General features: G+C 40.5%; 1 protein-coding gene across 4 annotated transcripts in view; it reads left to right on the top strand.

Moving 5' to 3' along the window:
- DGKB (diacylglycerol kinase beta) overlaps positions 1-21,631 on the top strand; it is a 432,907-nt gene that overhangs the window by 26,286 nt on the left and 384,990 nt on the right. For 2 of the 4 annotated variants that reach the window (XM_066585569.1, XM_066585572.1), the window contains exons 3-5: positions 5,217-5,237; positions 7,332-7,485; positions 17,961-18,104. In XM_066585569.1, the coding sequence (XP_066441666.1) occupies positions 5,217-5,237; positions 7,332-7,485; positions 17,961-18,104 (319 nt within the window). The remainder of the gene's footprint in view (positions 1-5,216; positions 5,238-7,331; positions 7,486-17,960; positions 18,105-21,631) is intronic. The other 2 variants (XM_066585570.1, XM_066585573.1) reach the window with 1 other exon arrangement.

A 21,631-nucleotide genomic window follows, 5' to 3' on the forward strand; every position in this document is an offset into this window, starting at 1 on the left:
TTTTTACCTCTGGATTGAGTTGTCGTTTGGTTATTTGAGCAGCTGACATAATAAGAGTGAACTCACTGGAGCACTTGTACATTGTGACTGAAGGAATCTCATTAACCACTTGAATAAATGTGCCCTCACTGCACATCTACAAAGGATGATATTAAATCCCTCATGTATAATACTAATATCAGCCTCACAGAGCAGATTATGATATTTGTAAAGGTTGAAGTGTGATGGGATAGAGATTACATTGAAATAACGTGTTCCCATATAATAATACAAAAATAAAAAAACAAAGGATCTACTCTGCTTGTTGTCATTTTAAGGTCTCAGTCAGAAGACCATTGTTTTTGCGCACCAATAGGCGAACCACAAGAATATAACTACTATAATACTGCTCCCTATGTACTAGAATATAATTACTATAATACTGCTCCTATGTACAAGAATATAACTACTATAATACTGCCTCCTACATACAAGAATATAACTACTATAATACTGCTCCTATGTACAAGAATATAACTACTATAATACTGCTCCAATGTACAAGAATATAACTACTATAATACTGCCCCCTATGTATAAGAATATAACTGCTATAATACTGTCCCCTATGTACAAGAATATAACTACTATAATACTGCCCCCTATGTACAAGAATATAACTACTATAATACTACCCCTTATGTACAAGAATATAACTACTATAATACTGCTCCCTATGTACTAGAATATAATTACTATAATACTGCTCCTATGTACAAGAATATAACTACTATAATACTGCCCCCTATGTACAAGAATATAACTACTATAATACTGCTCCTATGTACAAGAATATAACTACTATAATACTGCTCCAATGTACAAGAATATAACTACTATAATACTGCCCCCTATGTATAAGAATATAACTGCTATAATACTGTCCCCTATGTACAAGAATATAACTACTATAATACTGCCCCCTATGTACAAGAATATAACTACTATAATACTGCCCCCTATGTACAAGAATATAACTGCTATAATACTGCTCCCCATGTACAAGAATATAACTGCTATAATACTGCTCCCCATGTACAAGAATATAACTGCTATAATACTGCTCCCCATGTACAAGAATATAACTACTATAATACTGCTCCCTATGTACAAGAATATAACTACTATAATACTGCCCCCTATGTACAAGAATATAACTGCTATAATACTGCTCCCCATGTACAAGAATATAACTACTAAAATACTGCCCCCTATGTACAAGAATATAACTACTATAAAACTGCCTTTTATACAAGAATATAACTACTATAATACTGCCCCCTATGTACAAGAATATAACTACTGTAATGCTGCCCCCTATGTACAAGAATATAACTACTATAATACTGCCCCCTATGTACAAGAATATAACTGCTATAATACTGCTCCCCATGTACAAGAATATAACTGCTATAATACTGCTCCCCATGTACAAGAATATAACTGCTATAATACTGCTCCCCATGTACAAGAATATAACTGCTATAATACTGCTCCCTATGTACAAGACTATAACTACTATAATACTGCCCCCTATGTACAAGAATATAACTGCTATAATACTGCTCCCCATGTACAAGAATATAACTGCTATAATACTGCTCCCCATGTACAAGAATATAACTGCTATAATACTGCCCCCTATGTACAAGAATATAACTACTATAATGCTGCCCCCTATGTACAAGAATATAACTACTATAATACTGCCCCCTATGTACAAGAATATAACTGCTATAATACTGCTCCCCATGTACAAGAATATAACTGCTATAATACTGCTCCCCATGTACAAAAATATAACTGCTATAATACTGCTCCCCATGTACAAGAATATAACTGCTATAATACTGCTCCCTATGTACAAGACTATAACTACTATAATACTGCCCCCTATGTACAAGAATATAACTGCTATAATACTGCTCCCCATGTACAAGAATATAACTGCTATAATACTACTCCCCATGTACAAAAATATAACTGCTATAATACTGCTCCCCATGTACAAGAATATAACTGCTATAATACTGCTCCCTATGTACAAGAATATAACTACTATAATACTGCTCCTATGTACAAGAATATAACTACTATAATACTGCCTCCTATATACAAGATTATAACTACTATAATACTGCCACTATGTACAAGAATATAACTACTATAATACTGCCCCTATGTGCAAGAATAGAACTACTATAATACTGCCCCCTATGTAAAAGAATATAACTGCTATAATACTGCTCCCCATGTACAAGAATATAACTGCTATAATACTGCCCCCATGTACAAGAATATAACTGCTATAATACTGCCCCCATGTACAAGAATATAACTACTCTAATACTGCCCCCTATGTACAAGAATATACATACTTTAATACTGCCTCCTATGTACAAGAATATAACTGCTATAATACTGCCCCATATGTACAAGAATATAACTACTATAATACTGCTCCCAATGTACAAGAATATGTACAAGAGTATAACTACTATAATACTGCCTCCTATGTGCAAGAATATAACTACTATAATACTGCCCCCTATGTACAAGATTATACCTACTATAATACTGCCCCTATGTACAAGAATATAACTACTATAATACTGCCCCCTATGTACAAGAATATAACTACTATAATACTGCTCCCTATGTACAAGAATATACATACTTTAATACTGCCTCCTATGTACAAGAATATAACTGCTATAATACTGCCCCATATGTACAAGAATATAACTACTATAATACTGCCTCCTATGTACAAGAATATAACTACTATAATGCTGCTCCCAATGTACAAGAATATAACTACTATAATACTGCCCCCTATGTACAAGAATATAACTACTATAATACTGCTCCCTATGTACAAGGATATAACTACTATAAGGCCTCCTTCCCACGAACGGATTTCCGCCGCGTAATTCGCGGCGAAAATCCGCTGCGTTGCACGCAGCTATTAGGTTCTATTGAACCTAATAGCTCCATGCTCACGATGCGTAATTCCACCGCGGAATTACGCACCGCGATTTCTCCCGTCCTCACCCGCAGCATGCTCTATTTTCTGCGGGTGAGGACGGGCTGTACGCACTGACGGCTTCCATTGCAGTCAATGGAAGCCGTCCATTCACGCTATCTCCCGCTGTCACCAGCGGGAGATAGCGTGAAAAAACGCTTTCCCGCCCACCGCCGAGCGTCATATGACGCCAAATGACGCGGTCCGGCCGCGTCACGTGACACGGCTGGTGACGCGAGAGTGGTGGGCGGTGACGAGCGGTGACGAGCGGTGACGAGCGGTGACGCGGCGGTGGTGGGCGGGGAAGCGATTTCACGCTATCTCCCGCAGGTAAGTATAGGGGCTCTGGGGGGCGCCGTGACGGGCTTCACAGCGGAATATTACGCTGCGGAGCCCGTCACGCTCGTGGGAAGGAGGCCTAATACTGTCACCTATGTACAAGAATATAACTACTATAATACTGTCACCTATGTACAAGAATAAAACTACTATAATACTGCCTCCTATGTACAAGAATATAACTGCTATAATACTGCCCCATATGTACAAGAATATAACTACTATAATACTGCTCCCAATGTACAAGAATATGTACAAGAGTATAACTACTATAATACTGCCTCCTATGTGCAAGAATATAACTACTATAATACTGCCCCCTATGTACAAGATTATACCTACTATAATACTGCCCCTATGTACAAGAATATAACTACTATAATACTGCCCCCTATGTACAAGAATTTAACTACTATAATACTACTCCCTATGTACAAGAATATACATACTTTAATACTGCCTCCTATGTACAAGAATATAACTACTATAATACTGCCCCATATGTACAAGAATATAACTACTATAATACTGCCTCCTATGTACAAGAATATAACTACTATAATACTGCTCCCAATGTACAAGAATATAACTACTATAATACTGCCTCCTATATACAAGAATATAACTACTATAATACTGCCCCATATGTACAAGAATATAACTACTATAATACTGCCCCCTATGTACAAGAATATAACTACTATAATACTGCCTCCTATGTACAAGAATATAACTACTATAATACTGCCCCCTATGTACAAGAATATAACTACTATAATACTGCCCCTATGTACAAGAATATAACTACTATAATACTGCCTCCTATGTACAAGAATATAACTACTATAATACTGCCCCCTATGTACAAGAATATAACTACTATAATACTGCACCCAATGTACAAGAATATAACTACTATAATACTGCCTTCTATACACGAATATAACTACTATAATTTTCAAAGGATGATCACTACAGAAATCCACACACTGAAGGGTGACTATCCACTACAGTTTTTTTTAACTGCGAAATTCGCAGCGTTTTTTTTTTTTTTTTTTGCTGCAGGGGTCTATGGGACTTGTAATGTTAAAATCGCGATTTCACGATAAGTTGTGATTTTGCGTGATTACGATTTTAACATTACAAGTCCCATAGACCCCTGCAGCAAAAAAAAAGGCTGCGAAGGTCCCATAGACCCCTGGTACCCCTGTAGTCACCCTTAAGTATTTCTGCTGTGGATTTGCACTGAATTCAGCCACAGATCCACACTTTGATTAGTCGCATTCAAATGAGTTGATCCGCAAGCGAAAAACGTGCCGTTCATATCATGCAGATTCCACTCCAAGAAGTGACGGCTTGTTTCTTTTACTTTTGCACGTGGGGATTTCAAAGCTGTGTGGAAAGATAAAAATCCACACTGTATTCACCGCGTGACTTTGTGAAATCTGTTACAATTTTGCATCAAATCTACAGAAAATGCAGATCTAGCATAGGGACAATTAACTCTGAAAAATAAAATTACCAAAAGCCTTTTTCTAGAGCCCATTTTATTTCTTTGCATTGACAGCCACAGGGATTTATTTGCATGGGGTGCATTTTGCCTACCTTAGAAAAATCATGGCAAAACGGCCAAAAATGACAATGTATTCATTTTGTACATGAGAATAATTGTAGATTAGTTTGGGTTAGATTACAACAAATACTACAAGGATGAGCATGGTTCTGTGTGTCTGTGTGTATAAACCAGATGGCACAAAATGAATTTTTCCTGGTTATTAATATGTTTTTTTTGTTTTTTTTACATGTCACCCAGAAACAGGATATACTGAATCAGGTAAGCCTTTCTTTATTTATATTTAGTTGTGTACATATGAGAATGTGTTATTATATAATTAAAGTGGCTGTGCTAAAGTGTATAACCCCTTTGAGAATGTGGGGCTTGTGGCGATCAGCTGATCAGAGTCCTACTCTCCACCCCCTTAGCAAATGGCTGATTTGGCTGGGGGAGCTGTGGCCACCCTTGCCAGATTTAGTATTACAAGACGGCCATTCATATACATGTTCATCCTGTATTAACAAAAGGTCCAACAGGATGGGAGATGGTCTTCTTAAATGAATGGCTTCACTCTCTAGCAGCCTCTATTCCAACACCTTGACATTGACAGAACACAATTTTTTCATTGGTCATTTTATTGCGCTTACGAGTAGTATTTTGGTACATAGGGGGCAGTATTATAGTAGTTATATTCTTGTACATAGGGGGCAGTATTATAGTAGTTATATTCTTGTATATAGGAGGCAGTATTATAGTAGCTATATTCTTGTACATAGGGGGCAGTATTATAGTAGTTATATTCTTGTACATAGGAGGCAGTATTATAGTAGTTATATTCTTGTACATAGGGGGCAGTATTATAGTAGTTATATTCTTGTACATAGGGGGCAGTATTATAGTAGTTATATTCTTGTACATAGGGGCAGTATTATAGTAGTTATATTCTTGTACATAGAGGGCAGTATTATAGTAGTTATATTCTTGTATATAGGAGGCAGTATTATAGTAGCTATATTCTTGTACATAGGAGGCAGTATTATAGTAGTTATATTCTTGTACATAGGGGGCAGTATTGTAGTTATATGCTTGTACATAGGGAGCAGTATTATAGTAGTTATATTCTTGTACATAGGGGCAGTATTATAGTAGTTATATTCTTGTACATAGGGGGCAGTATTATAGTAGTTATATTCTTGTACATAGAGGGCAGTATTATAGTAGTTATATTCTTGTACATGGAGGCAGTATTATAGTAGTTATATTCTTGTACATAGGAGCAGTATTATAGTAGTTATATTCTTGTACATGGAGGCAGTATTATAGTAGTTATATTCTTGTACATAGGGGGCAGTATTATAGTAGTTATATGCTTGTACATAGGGAGCAGTATTATAGTAGTTATATTCTTGTACATAGGGGGCAGTATTATAGTAGTTATATTCTTGTACATAGAGGGCAGTATTATAGTAGTTATATTCTTGTATATAGGAGGCAGTATTATAGTAGCTATATTCTTGTACATAGGAGGCAGTATTATAGTAGTTATATTCTTGTATACAGGAGGCAGTATTATAGTTGCTATATTCTTGTACTTAGGGGGCAGTATTATAGTACTTATATGCTTGTACATAGGGAGCAGTATTATAGTAGTTATATTCTTGTACATGGGGGGCAGTATTATAGTAGTTATATTCGTGTACATAGGGGGCAGTATTATAGTAGTTATATTCTTGTACATAGAGGGCAGTATTATAGTAGTTATATTCTTGTACATGGAGGCAGTATTATAGTAGTTATATTCTTGTACATAGGAGCAGTATTATAGTAGTTATATTCTTGTACATGGAGGCAGTATTATAGTAGTTATATTCTTGTACATAGGAGCAGTATTATAGTAGTTATATTCTTGTACATGGAGGCAGTATTATAGTAGTTACATTCTTGTACATAGGGGCGATATTATAGTTGTTAAATTCTTGTACATAGGGGCAGAATTATAGTAGTTATATTCTTGTACATAGGGGCGATATTATAGTTGTTAAATTCTTGTACATAGATCCAATATAACTTGACATTTATCGTGGCCATAATGCCATAATGCAGGAAATGTTAAATTTACATTTAGACAACACATGCTATTAAAAATGTTAAGTTAAAGTTTGCTCCATCATGGTATGAAACCAATTAAGTGTCAGATTAAGGTTTTCTACATCTGTAAGTTGTATTATGCAGCAATGGTGACAAGAAACATAAGAAAAATGCTATTTATGTTAAAAAGAAAGGGAAACTTTTCTTGCCTCTTGAATGATACTTGTTAGTAGTAGATCTCTACTAAGTTGACCTTTTATGCTTTCTGTTTTTTTTTACCGCTAGGCAATTGACTTTGAAGGTTTCCAGCTATTTATGAAGACATTTCTAGAGGTTGACCTGCCTGATGAATTCTGCAAACATCTCTTCATGTCATTCAGCAATAGGTTTCACAACCCAAGTCCTTCAATGCAGAGTAAATCTGCACTGCTTTCCGGAGGTAGGTTGTACTGTACTATGGTCTTAGATATAATAGCATCACATTAAGCATATATATATATACTGAATAGCTATTTTATCAGAGATACCCAGCTAGTATTATGTTGGCTCTCCTTTGGATTGAATTGCAGCAATTCTTCATGGCATAGATTCCACTAGGTGTTGAACTTGCTGTATAGGAGTATTATTAACCCATGCAGATAGTAAGCAAATTATATGGCGGTACTTACATGCTCCGAACAGCTGACTGGAAGGGTTCATTTATTTATTAGAAAGAAATGAAATGCTCTATCCGCTGGAAGTGCTTGTTGGATCTGTGTCTTTATTTTTGACGCAAACTATTTTAAATTAGTCTAAAACTCTGGGGGCCTTAACTCTGGTGCAGTTTTAGACATAAATAAGGACCGATGTGTCATTAGAGAAAAATAGCCTAATAAATAAACAAAAGATCACTCCTGTGGTTCCTGCTTGCCGGGAACGTTCGTGCCCAAAGACACAATCCTAAGGGCTTCCTGGTTCAAAACCTGAGCTTGTTTCTTTTCAATACCTACAATATGCTCCATGATCCTAGCCTTTAGCTTTACCGTGCAATCCGCGGTCAATTTTGTACGGAATGTACATTCTATGCAATAAATAACATATTGGGCGTCCCAGTTGTTGAATTTTTTATAGTAAACTCCTAATCTGCCTGTGTGCCACGGAATCTAGTAGTTTTATGTGCAAACCTCCATATATCGCACCTATTACTTCTGCAAGCAAAAAAGCCCCGAGTTATATCGCGTGATCATGGTGTCACCAAGGCCAGAAAAATGTATATCTGTTATTATTGTCAGTTGTTTCCTTAACTTAGGGAGAAATAATTAGTTTACCTCTTCATGCCTATACTAATGCACACGCACATGACCTTCCATAAAATATGGATGACAGAAGAGGAAGAAGTACTGTAATTGGTTATACGAGATGTGGCGAGTCTATAGCAGCGCGGCCCAGAGGCAGAACTGCTGATGCAAAAATCTTCTTATTCCACTTATAACAGAGTTGTTTCAGTCTTTCCCTGAATTGCGTATTTACTCCACTAGTATGCTAATCGCCATTTAGGAGTTTACAATTTTCTTTAGCTAAATCAGTGCAGGAGGGGCTAAAGACGTTGTGCAGGATTAGAAAGACAAACCTTCCAGAAATAGCGCCTCACCATGGGTTGTGTGTGGTATGGCAGCTCAGATCCATTGAAATGAATGAGACTGAAGGTGCAAAATGACACACAAAATCTGTGGACAAGTGAGGTAAGAACTTTGAAAGAAAGCAGCTATGTTTTTATAATTTTGCACTATCCATTTAACCCCTTCCAATCCACTGTCTGACCACTGAAGACATTATGATTTAAGGCTGTACAGCTCCGATGTTGGAAGATGTCCGTCGAGGTTCTCTTACTGTATATTGCCAGCCTCTCTGCTGTCGGAGCCTATCCAATGTGTCACTTCATGCAGTACTGGCTTTAGCCAGCATATAGCGCCGTTGTATAACGGCAGAAAAAGAGTAAGCCCCCTAGGAAAACCAGTATACAAATTAGATTGGAAAGGGTTAAATGGAACCTGTCACCAGTTGTTTGGCTACTAAACCACCAGGGAGGTGATATTCCAATTATTAAAATATTTATTACCTATTCTCAATAGTTATCGCCAGGGACCCACTGCGTGGGATTAGCGAAAATCACCTGATCACCCAACCCGGCTGTCAAGATAAGTCGTCAATAGTTTTTGCCTGGAAAATTCCTTTTCAGCATTAGTGACATGTTTTTATTAGAATTGCTGTAGTCTGTTTGAGCCCAAAAACGTACTTTATCATAGCCCGCCACGTATGTAAAGGAGTTGTTTGGAGTCCTCTCGGCAGTGCCGAAAAGTTCCCAAGTCATTGAGTCATGTTAGTTTCTGCAGCCGATCCTGGATAATTGACATCCCCTGCAGCTACTGGTGTCAGTGCTGAGATATCAGCATACTCTGTGTACCGACCTCATGGCAATATAGTTTGACACAAAAATCCGTCTACAGTCAGCTTCCGATTAGAGATGAGCGAGCACCAAAATGCTCGGGTGCTCGTTACTCGGGACAAAATTTTCGCAATGCTCGAGGGTTCGTTTCGAGTAACGAACCCCATGAAGTCAATGGGCGACCCGAGCATTTTTGTATATCGCCGATGCTCGCTAAGGTTTTTGTTTGTGAAAATCTGGGCAATTCAACAAAGTGATGGGAACGACACAGCAACGGATAGGGCAGGCGAGGGGCTACATGTTGGGCTGCATCTCAAGTTCACAGGTCCCACTATTAAGCCACAATAGCGGCAAGAGTGCCCCCCCCCCGCACTGTCAGCGTAAAGATCGTTCTCCTCTGCCATAGCTGTAAGAGCTGTGGCAGAGAAGAACGATGTTAGCCCATTGAATTCAATGGAGCCAGCAATACAGCAGGTTCCACTGAAAGCAATGGGCTGCCGGCGTGCGCGGGGATGAATTGTCGGGAAGGGGTTAAATATATAAGCCCTTCCCTGCAATTCATCCAGAAATGTGTAAAAATAAAAATATATACCGGCGTATAAGGTGACGGGGCGTATAAGATGACCTCCCAACTGTCACCTTATACGCCGGCAATATAGTGGAGCAAAGAATAAAAATCATTACTCACTTCTTCTGACGTTCTGCGCCGCTCCTGCAGGCTGTCGCTCCCTCCTGGTCCACGGCAGAGCATTGCTTTCTGGACGCAGGGCTTGAAATCCCCGCCTCCAGAAACACAGCCAATCACAGCCATTCAATAACATCATTGTCATTGGCTGTGATTGGCTGAAGGCACGTGTGTTTCTGGAGGCGGGGATTTAAAGCCCTTCGTAGAGAAATCAATGCTCTGCCGGGAACCAGGAGGGAGTGACAGCCTGCAGCAGCACCGCAGAATGCCAGGAGAAGTGAGTAATGATTTTTATTCTTTGCTCCACTGTATTGCCGGCGTATAAGGTGACAGTTGGGGGGTCATCTTATACGCCCCGTCGCCTTATACGCCGGTATATATTGTTTATTGTAACACATTTCTGGATGAATTGCAGGGAAGGGCTTATATATTTAAGCCCTTCCCGACAATTCATCCCCGCGCTCGCCGGCAGCTCATTGCTTTCAGTGGAACCTGCTGTATTGCTGGTTCCATTGAATTCAATGGGCAAACATCGTTCTTCTCTGCCACAGCTGTTACAGCTGTGGCAGAGAAGAAGGATTTGTCTTCTATATGTTCTCAATGGGGTCGGCGCTGCTGCCGCCGGCCCCATTGAGCGCATATAGAGAAGATTTATGGCCTTAAGAAGGACCGTTGGGGTTCTTGAAACCTAAAATACTCCTAACACTCTCCCTATAGCAGCTCCACCAAGATACCACTTTCCCTGAACTAATGTCAGAATGCATCTGTGGCGAGCCGCGGGAGGGGCAGATTTTAATACTCGGGTGACACCTAATCTCGCCAGCCACTCACTGCAGGGGGGTGGTATAGGGCTTGAACGTTGCAGGGGGAAGTTGTAATGCCTTCCCTGTCTTTCGATTGGCCAGAAAAGCGCGCATATTTCACAGGGAAGAAAATGAAAGTAACCCGAACACCGCGTGGTACTCGTTACGAGTAACGAGCATCTGGAACACCCTAATACTCGAACGAGTATCAAGCTCGGACGAGTATGCTCGCTCATCTCTACTTCCGATGCATGTACAATGTGCTGATAACATTGAGGTGTATACGCCATGGTTAGTATGCACGAGCACAGTAAATGAAGTGAGGGCAGTGGCATGCGTGAGCTTACAATGCGATCACCTGTAAAGTCAGGAGTTGCGGGGAGCCATCAATCATCCAAAACTCGGTGTGGTAACTAAGATGGCTCAGTGACTTAGGACCGTTTCAATGCTGCCCTCATGACTCCAAACAGGCAATTTACATATATGGCGGACTATGATCAAAGTACGCTTTGGGGGATCAACCAGACTACAGCAGTTCTAACAAAAACATGTTGATAATGCTGTAGAGTGGTTTTTCAGGCAAAAACTATTGACAGCTGAGTCGGGTGATCAGGTGATTGCCAGGGATCCCATGCAGTAGGTTCCTGGTGCTTAACCATCGAGGCGCTATCCTGAGGATAGTTCTAACAAAAACACGCCACTATTGCTGATAAGTGGAAATGCACCTCGCCAGCGGTTTAATAGCCAAAAACTAGTGACAAGTTCTCTTTAATACCTGCACTTCACCATTATGCATGTATTCTAAGCACAAATACAATCTATACTTCCACAGAGGAAGTAAAGGAACAGTGGAACTCCCAAAGCAGATGAGGAAAGATATTAAGTTCACTATAAACACCCTGCTAAAACACACAAAGAAAGGCCTCGCTGTTCATGTGGTCCACAAAAAATTAATTCAAAGCCCAAGTGCTGATTAAAGAAAAGACATTCCCATATTGGTAGGAGGTAGTTGTGTGAGTGCTTTAACTTTAAGCTGTGACACTTTTTTCAGGGACTATGCTCATAGGAGGGGGTGCTGATAAGTCCTTGGCTTTGACCACAAAAAAAATTGACAATAAAATTTTAATCCAGCACCTCAAAGCCTAGGTCAGCCAGTTTGCTCTGGGTGATGGCCATTATGTAAGACGAGGCATTGTCATACAAGACATGACACCTTGGGTCAGATTTATGCACCGTTTAGACTTCAATGCTTCCTTCAGTTTATCCAGCAGTGTTATACACATCTGTGATAGTAGACCCCTTTTGTCTTCCATGTTTATCCCAGAAGACAGCTATTATCAGCTTGAATGATGACTTTTGAACTCTGAACTTCTTTAGATGCTGAGAACCACTGTGTCTCCATTCTTTTGAGTGCTCTTTGACTCAGGATCACACATAAAAGGCACATCTCATACATCATTGCTAGTCAAGACAGGAAAGCTTCAGCATCCTACTGCAAATGTTTCAAAATTCCCATTTTGGGACCCACTTGGCAGACACTTTCCTCATGTCCAGAAAATCACGAATGAAGGACCAAGCTCTTTCTCTGGTAATGTACAGTGACTCAACTATTGTATTAGCAGAAATTCACCCGTCTTGCAGAATCATGACGTGGATGGGGTCTACATTTTGATGAACGGTTACCACTGGAGGTCTCCTGGAATTCTCTTCTGTGTTGAAGTAACTAGTGTTAAACTGGGCAACCCAATTTTTTACTGTGGAGTATGAAGGGCACTTGTCACCTAATGTTTGCACCATGTCACAGTGAATGTCTTTGGCTGACATCTCTTTCAGAAACAGGAACTTCATCACTGCTCTGCTCTCCTTTACAATAAAATCTTTGCAGACTCCGCCATGTTGTCGTCAAACCTTCAGAACATAAGAATGGCCCATAAGATCATGCCAAAATTTGCTCACAAAATATTGCAAACATTGAGCTAGCAAATTATAGAATCTTTATTGATGTGAAAACAAATGAAGATCGCAAAGCCAAGGACTTATTAGCACCCCCCCTAGTCAATGTGAATTACCACAGTTATTTCCATGCAACAGGCTCAGTTCCTCTTAGGATGCTAAATGGAAGTCCTCTTGTAAAAAAGCTAAGTTGTCACAATACCTCTTCGCTGCTCACCAGCTCGGAAGAGTTGCGAGTGGATGCCCCTGGTCATATGGTGCTCCTGTGTCTCTGCTTGCTCCCATGACTCAGCCCAAAGGGCTCACTCGTGCTTCCGTCCCTTCTTTTAAAGGACCAGCATGCGACTTCCACCAATCCCTAGCTGGCACCTACTAAATTAGGCACCCTCACCCTTTGGAGGATACCTAAGAAAATTGGTCTCATAGCCGTTGTGGTAAAGCCCCAGTTTCCCTGTATTCCTGGTTTTGACCTGTGCTTGTTTTGACAATCCTGACTTCTCTGCTCCCTGACCTCAGCTCTGTGTTTTTGGGCTCTTCTATTGTCCGCTTGCCCTGACCTTCAGCTTGGCCCTTATTTATGCACCTGTGATGCCAACTGTAACCTCTACCCATTTCCTGACTACACCCTGTTCAGATCTACAGGCACCATGTCTCGGCCCAGTGCAGTGTTATCAGCCACACAACCAGGACTATCTATGTGTGTATCAGAAAAACTGGTATCCCAATTAGAAGGGTTAAATGTGAAAACTGGGATTCTTCAGATGCTGCCATCTTAGATAGCCCGCAGTCAAACAAGTTGGTGTCAAGGTGGATCCCCATCCATCTGTCTGACACAAACACAACCACAAAGTGTGCTGTACCCTCCATGATTTTATAGAAAACAGTTCTTTACTGAACAAGCACATAAGAAATAAACACATATACAAAAGCCTTAAATCCCAAGACCCATATGGGAATGCATTTTTTAAAATTCGGACTTGGTCTTCGAATGGCTGTAATTTTTGGTGGACACGTGAGCGGTGAGGCCTCTTTTAATATGTTATGCGTCTATTAGACTTCATATTTGTTTTGTAAAACATGCAGTGAGAGATAAGACTTGCTGATGTCGCGTTCAGATTCCTTCGGCAATTATTCTATTGTGTAAATGATGTTTCCACAGTTATGAGTCTCCCTGATAGACGGGTTGTCACCATCTGCGTGGTGGAAATGTGTTATTACTCATCTATAGTGAATCTTGAAGGTAGGAACAATAGGCTGCTTAACACGATCAGATGCTGAACAATGAGATAATTTGGTCTATGGCTTGGCATACCTTATCAGGAGCCATGCATTCTACAGAGAGAGGATCGGAGATGAGATTGTTACTGGTGCAGTAATAATCTTATGATAATTCTTCTAGGGTTTTTAGTCTAACATATATATTATTCATGATCTTAATAATACCCACATTGATGTCTTCCTATACACCATGCACGTCTCCCTGTGGGTTGTTCCAGATCCTTCTTCATTGTATAATAATAGTACTCATGTATAATAATAATAGTATGTGCATTACAGTCCAATTATCTTCAGTAACAGCCCCACCGGCATAGCTAGGAGATACAAAAAGTGATGCTGTAGGGACATACTTTGGTGCCTGGTAGAGGACTGGGATCCTAGGATCTCACTTGTGGCTGTCACAGCTCACAGTACTCTAACCACGTCTCAATGCACATCTAAAGATAGGTAAGAAGCAAAACTTCAAAAGAAGGTCTCCTTGTAGATGCTATATCATATGACATGTCTTTGAGACTGTAATAAGTTCATTCCTGCAAGACTTGTAGACTACGCGACCCCTTTTTTCCCATTACTGTAGTTAGGGTTGAGATATTCAACTAGCCGTAAGACTTTGGTGCCCTACATGAGGATGAAGATCATTCCGGACTTCCACAGTATTAAAATTAGTCATTTTATTAATAATCCATTAAAACATGCTGTAATGTAGATGGTCCAGGTCACAATGCTTACGCATTTTGAGCAATCACACTGCTTTTAGTCAAGTTGAATGTGTTTGCTCAAAAAGCATAAGTGTTGTGACCTGGACCATCTATGTTACATCATGTTGTAATGGATTATTAATAAAAGAATTGATTTTCATACTGAGGAAGGCTCAGATTTTCTTTATCTTCAAATATGAAGAGCCGAAAAGGAATTGAATGCACTCCATAACTTGAAAGGACTCAACCTGATTTGGTATGTAACTGTGGTGTACATTACTCCTTCTGATATACATTGACATGCTAAACGTCATGGGATAGGAACTAATATCATGTAGGATCACCTCTAGCCTGGTGAACTGCAACAACTCAATGTGGCTTAAATTCCACAAGTCAACAGAAAATGTCTGGAGGGCAGTTGAGCCATGCAGTCTGGATAGCCATCTAGAGCACTATGCTACTTGTAGGTACAGGATCTTGGGTGTGAAAGGACCTCTCCACCATATCCCATAAATGCTTGAGTGGGCTCATATTGGGCAAACATGCAGGCCACACCATTCATAGGAACTCTCCAGAATGTTCCTGACAGCAATTGTGGGCAACTTTGGCTCAATGGCATGGTGAATTATACTGCTGGAAAATCCCATCATTGTACAGGTATATGAAGTCCATGAAGGGCTACAAATGGTCCCCAAGCAATAAAATATAGTGGGCACTGGTCAATCAGCCGTTTAGGTAGACCAGTGGACTCAGTCCATGCTATAGGAACTCACCCCACAGCAGTATGGAACCACCACCAGTCTGCACAATATTTTGTTAACAACTGGGGTCTATGGCTAGATGGGGTCTGCACCATACACAAACCCTATCATTGGACTGGAACAATTGGTACTGTGACTCATCGGACCACCGCACGTGTTGACAGTCCTCTAGGATGCAGTTACCAACCTCACAAGTCCAGGTAAGCTGCTGTGTCTCCGGTGTTGTGGTGTTATCAGAGGCACTCTGGTGGGTCTTTTGCTCCCATATTCCATGGAAGCTAAAGAACGTTGCACTATCCTGCAGGATATGTGTGTGGGACCTCCAGCATTCAATGTCATTTTTGCCAGAGTTGCTTGACTGTTTGCATGCACAATTCTAGCCAGTCACAATTAGTAAGCACCCGTTATCAGCCACTGCGCTGTCCACTGTGGGTGGTAATGCCTTCTATCGCGTTTAACTGGTGCACAGATGCCTTTGAATTGAGGAATGTTAAATGCTCAAACAACCTTAGAAATGGAATATTCCATCGATCTGTCACCAACTGTCATGCTTTGCTTGAACTCGCCATGCCATGAGTAATCCGCCCAGTGTTCAGCCTCACTCACAAGGTAACACCTTACAACTTATATGGGTTGGGGGCATTCCCAAGCCATCACCAGAGGTAACAACACTTCATAATGAATTCACATACTGCTATCCCAGGACTTTTGGCAGGTCAGTTTATTAATTTGATGCGCTAAGCTGTTCTGTTCGATTTCTTGGATAACGTTTAGCAGAGGGGCAACCAGAAACAATGGGTATGGCATGGAGGTCAACAACTACAGACAATCACTATCTGAACATACTAATTAAGGTAAAACGATGAGCTAGGAAAATGGGAGAATAGTCAAACAAGCCTATGGTTGGTCATTCAGATCAGGCATAACCGAGATGCAGTACCATGTCTAAGTATTGGAGGTCAAGCAGAAACTGTATATGGTAGTGTGTAGAATCCAAAGATTCGTCAGAAAAAAGGGATCACTAAATGTCTAAAGGCCCTTTCACACACAACGATTATCGCTCAAAATTCGTTCAAACAGCCAAAAGTGAGCGATAAAAACCATTGTGAAGCCACTCAGAATTTGTTCCATTTGAAGGCAGTTCGTTCAGTCTTTTGAGCGGCTTAGTAATGGTTTTGTTTGCCTTGCATACACAATGCGTACATTACACATTGCAGAAGTGGTTAGAAGTAAAGAGACGAGGTGCTGGCGTTTGGAAGGGTAAGTTTGTGACACAGCCATGTTGGAAGATGTCATTGCGACACTTCTTTGAGTCCTGTTTTCCAGGAGCCATGGCCCATTGGCTTTTAGCTGTAATATAAAAATTACTTAGCCAAATGTTGAAGTGGAATTGGGTTCTTCACATACCACTGTTATTGTACTAATCACAGAGCTCTTGGGTCATTAATGATATCTTCTCACTTGTCTCAATGTTGAGATCTCTTGGCATGTCATCAAGACAACATCATCAGTGGGGTCCATGAGCTGTGACTCCTCCGATTGCTGGAATGAAGGGGCCTGTATCACTTTTGTGAGAGCCATGGCTCATCAACTTGCAAATATTTGGATCCATTTTCTTTTTGGGACTTCTGTTAAAATGATTGGGATCGTCATGTACATTCAGATATTACTAAGCCAAAAACTGATGAGGCATGCTGCTCGAAAGAATTCCATGGGTCTAAGCATTTTAATGATTGGTAGGGTGGGGTGGGAGGCTGTACATGGACCCTACATCATCTGGTACTTTGTTCTGTGGTATATCAGAAAATAGACAGAGGTGAACCTTCACTTTAGGGTTTAGCTGTAGAGATGCTCTTACGTGTCAATGAGATTTATTAGGGTCACTGGTGTCGATGATGAGATATTGGTGGAGTTTATGACCTTGGATTCCCTTTATCTCTGGAAAGTAGTGGCCTTTGGCCCTTATTCCAGGACCATAACCCTGCAGCTTGCAGCAGATCTTTGGATCTTCCACCTCTTTCATTGAGTTTCTTGCTAAAATAAATAGGACTACATGTAATACATACACTGTATATGATCAAGACCACCAGAAAGATGCCTTAAAGGAATATCAGATGTCTTATCATGCATCCTGCTTTCATTTTACATAGCTAAAACTGGAAACTGGTCATGAAGTGTTCACTTTTCTGGGGTCTGTGTTGATCCGCACTTGGTTCTTTTATGCCCTCAGTACCACTTATTGCAAAAACGTCTCCCTGTACATAACATATCACGTCTGTACATCCTAGTGATATTGTCCTTTACACTGCAGGGCTCCGCATGAATTATAGAAGTAACAGTTCATCACGATCTTCGTCCCCGGTGTCCCTGAGACCTCCCGAGATCATCCAGCTGAAAGATATTGTTTGTTATTTATCACTGCTCGAAAGAGGAAGACCTGAGGATAAGCTCGAGTGTGAGTATAACCGTAAGCTACAGTACACTGCGTTCTATAAAAGGGTCTTATCACATATAATATGTCTTATGATCTAATGGAATTTAGTCTAATGTAATAAGATATATTCTAATACATTACATAATGTGATAAAGTCCAGTATAATAGCATACTACAATAACTTATAGTGTAATACATTATATTAGACATACAAGTGTATACATGTTTTATAGTATATTGGTGTAATATAAAACTATAGTATAATAGATATGATACACTGCTGTATATGATGCTATAAATGATAGTATAATGGTTTCATAATACAGTATGAGATAGCATAACATAATTATTGTATAGCACAATTTTATACACTGCTAGACATATTAGGATACTATACTATAAATGTAATATTAATATTAAATTAGATAATGCGCTATTATCTACTTTAATATACAGTGTGCAGTATAATAGTGTGATATAAAATACTATACTATAATACAAAGTAATATCAATTAAAATGGTATAACACGGTGTTACTGAACCATAAATACTGCATGTTTAATAATAGTATAATGAATTATAATAACAGCATAATGCAAAGATATACAATGTAATGGAAGATAATATAGTATGTTGTTGTTGTTAGCCGTTTAGTCGTTCACAACCCTCAAAGCTCCCTGCCTCCATGTTTTTCGGCTTTGCACTGCTTCTTTCAGTTGTGTGATATCCATGGCGGTATCAGTGTTGACAAGATCAGCCATTGTGTCCTGTGACGTTGGGTCTTCTTTGCCACTGATCTGTCCAAGTATTACAGATTTTCTTAGCCACTCCATTCGCATTACATGGCTACAATCCGTGAGTCTGAGCCCGGCCATCTTGTCCTCCGTGAGTCTGAGCCTGGCCATCTTGTCCTCCGTGAGTCTGAGCCTGGCCATCTTGTCCTCCGTGAGTCTGAGCCCGGCCATCTTGTCCTCCGTGAGTCTGAGCCCGGCCATCTTGTCCTCCGTGAGTCTGAGCCCGGCCATCTTGTCCTCCGTGAGTCTGAGCCCGGCCATCTTGTCCTCCGTGAGGCTGAGCCCGGCCATCTTGTTCTCCGTGAGTCTGAGCCTGGCCATCTTGTCCTCCGTGAGTCTGAGCCTGGCCATCTTGTCCTCCGTGAGTCTGAGCCCGGCCATCTTGCCCTCCAGTGATATATCGGGTCTTGTACGATTCAGGACTTCTCTGTTTGTTACTCCCTCCATCCAGGGCATACGCAGCAGCTTTCGCCAGCACCACAGCTCAAACGCATCAATCCTCCTATCAGCTTTCCTTGCAGTCCAGCCTTCACATCCATACATAGCTATGGGGAAACCGGTGGTTTAAACTATCCTGCGTTTAGTTGCTATGCTGATACCCCTACATTTCCAGATTTTGTCCATGTTTAGTATCGCGCTTCGCCCCAATGCTATCCTACGTTTTATCTCTGATTTTCCAACCTCGTCAATTTTCTAACCAAGGAAGATAACGTCTCGCACGCATTCTATGACCTCAATGTTGATTTTGATTTATAATTTGGCCATTTTTTGCAGTTGTCATAATGTTAGTCTGCTTTAACCCTTTCCAATCCACTGTCTGACATCTTCCTACATTCTGATTGAAGCTTGTACAACTCCAATGTCAGAAGACTTCCAACAGGGTATTCTTACCATCTAATGCCAGCCACTCCGCTGTCGGAGCCTCTCTGGCGCATACACACTGGCTTTAGCCAGCAGATGGCACCGTTGTATAACAGCAAAAAGAGAAAGCCTTTTAGGAAACCCTGAATCCAAAATTGGATTGGAAAGGGTTAAATTCAACTAGAGGCCCATTTTTTCACTTTCAGTTTAACTCTTACATATCCGCTGCTTCAGACCGCCTTCGGTTTCACTTACTACACATCCGACATTTACTAATCCACAAAGTCTGATAATACTGCACTTCTTTCAAGTACTGTACAGCAGTGTAATATGGGAACTTCCCAGACCAGAAGCAGAAAACCGTGTAGAGAACTACATACAGTCTGAGAATCCTCTTTTAAAATAAAGCAAAACTATAGCAGTAGATTTTATGTTATTACCTAATTTTGGCCTTTATTTTTGGAGGTTCTCCCATACTTGTCAGCTTTATATAACTTTTTTACCATTTTAGGGCTTATTCAGACGAGCGTATTTTACATCAGTATTTTGTTAGCCAAAATCAGAAGTGGGTCGAAAATACGGAAAACATGCAAATCTTTCCATTATACTTTCTCTTCACTCCTGGTTTTGGTTGTCAAAATACTGATGTGAAATACAATCGTCTTAATAAACCCTTAATCCCATTCACTTTCTGCAGTTTTTTTGCAACATGTGAACACACCCTGAGGTCGCTTTCACATGGCCCGTGCAAATCGCACAAGATTTCTGCATTGCGAGACGCACAAATCTTGTATGAATATGAACCCCATTCTTTTGCATGGGGTCAAACACATGAGCGATTTTTTTTTTTTTTACATTTTTTTTCTCCTTTTCCCACATCGTGGAGAAAATAAATTGCGGCATGTCTTATCTTTGGGCATTCCCTTGGGAAGCATCGCATCCCCATTGTTTTCAACGGGGCTGGCAAAGCAATGGGAAACACTTCCCTGAAGTGATGCAAGGCGTTAACGCAAAAACGCCTCGCATCCGCAGGGGCATTGTATGTTTTGGCGAGCGCGATATTGGGCCGAGTTTCATGGCCCGACATCGCACTCACCCCTCTGAAATCAGCCTGAAAGCAAAATTTTCTTTTTTGCCAATAGCAGCCAATCACAGCTCAGCTTTCATTTAATAGTCTTCGCTTCAAAAATGAAAGTCGCACTGTGATTGGTTGTTACGGACAGTGAAGATAAATAATAAAATAAGACCTACCCTGATTTTTGGGAGGTTTTTTTTTTAGAGAGGCTTGAAATATAAGCCATATCCCGAAAATAAGCCCTAGCTGCATTATGAAAGAAATACATTGCCTAGCAGTCTCGGTCCAGGTCCCTCCCGCTGCTATCCGTAGAAGATCAGTTCCTGATTCATAAATCCCACCTCCAGGAAGCAATGGCTCTGATTGGCTGAGCAGTGCTCAAGAACCAATCAGTGCAGCACTTGGTCAACCAATATGATGGCTGTGACTGTCTGAAAAGCGGTTGAAGAACCAATCACAGCCATTGCGTTGTGGAGACAGGATTTATGACTCAGCCAATTAATAAATCCCGCCTCCACAATGCGATGGCTGTGATTGGTTCTATGACCGCTGCTAAGCCAATCAATACAGTGCTTGATGAACCAATCACAGCCAGCACATTGGTTCATCAAGCGTTTCATTGGTTCTCGAGCGCTGCTCAGCTAATCAATCACAGCCATCACTTCCTGGAGGCGGGCTTTATGAATCTCGTAACCAGGAAGCAATTGTCTGTGGGTGGCCGAGGACTGCAAGAAATGCGTTAGAGCTTCAGAGAGCAGCGGGAAGGACCTGGACCGAGCCTGCTAAGTATAATAAGACATCCCCTGAAAATAAGACCT

This window comes from Eleutherodactylus coqui, chromosome 12 (assembly GCF_035609145.1).
Source record: "Eleutherodactylus coqui strain aEleCoq1 chromosome 12, aEleCoq1.hap1, whole genome shotgun sequence".
Taxonomy (NCBI): domain Eukaryota; kingdom Metazoa; phylum Chordata; class Amphibia; order Anura; family Eleutherodactylidae; genus Eleutherodactylus; species Eleutherodactylus coqui.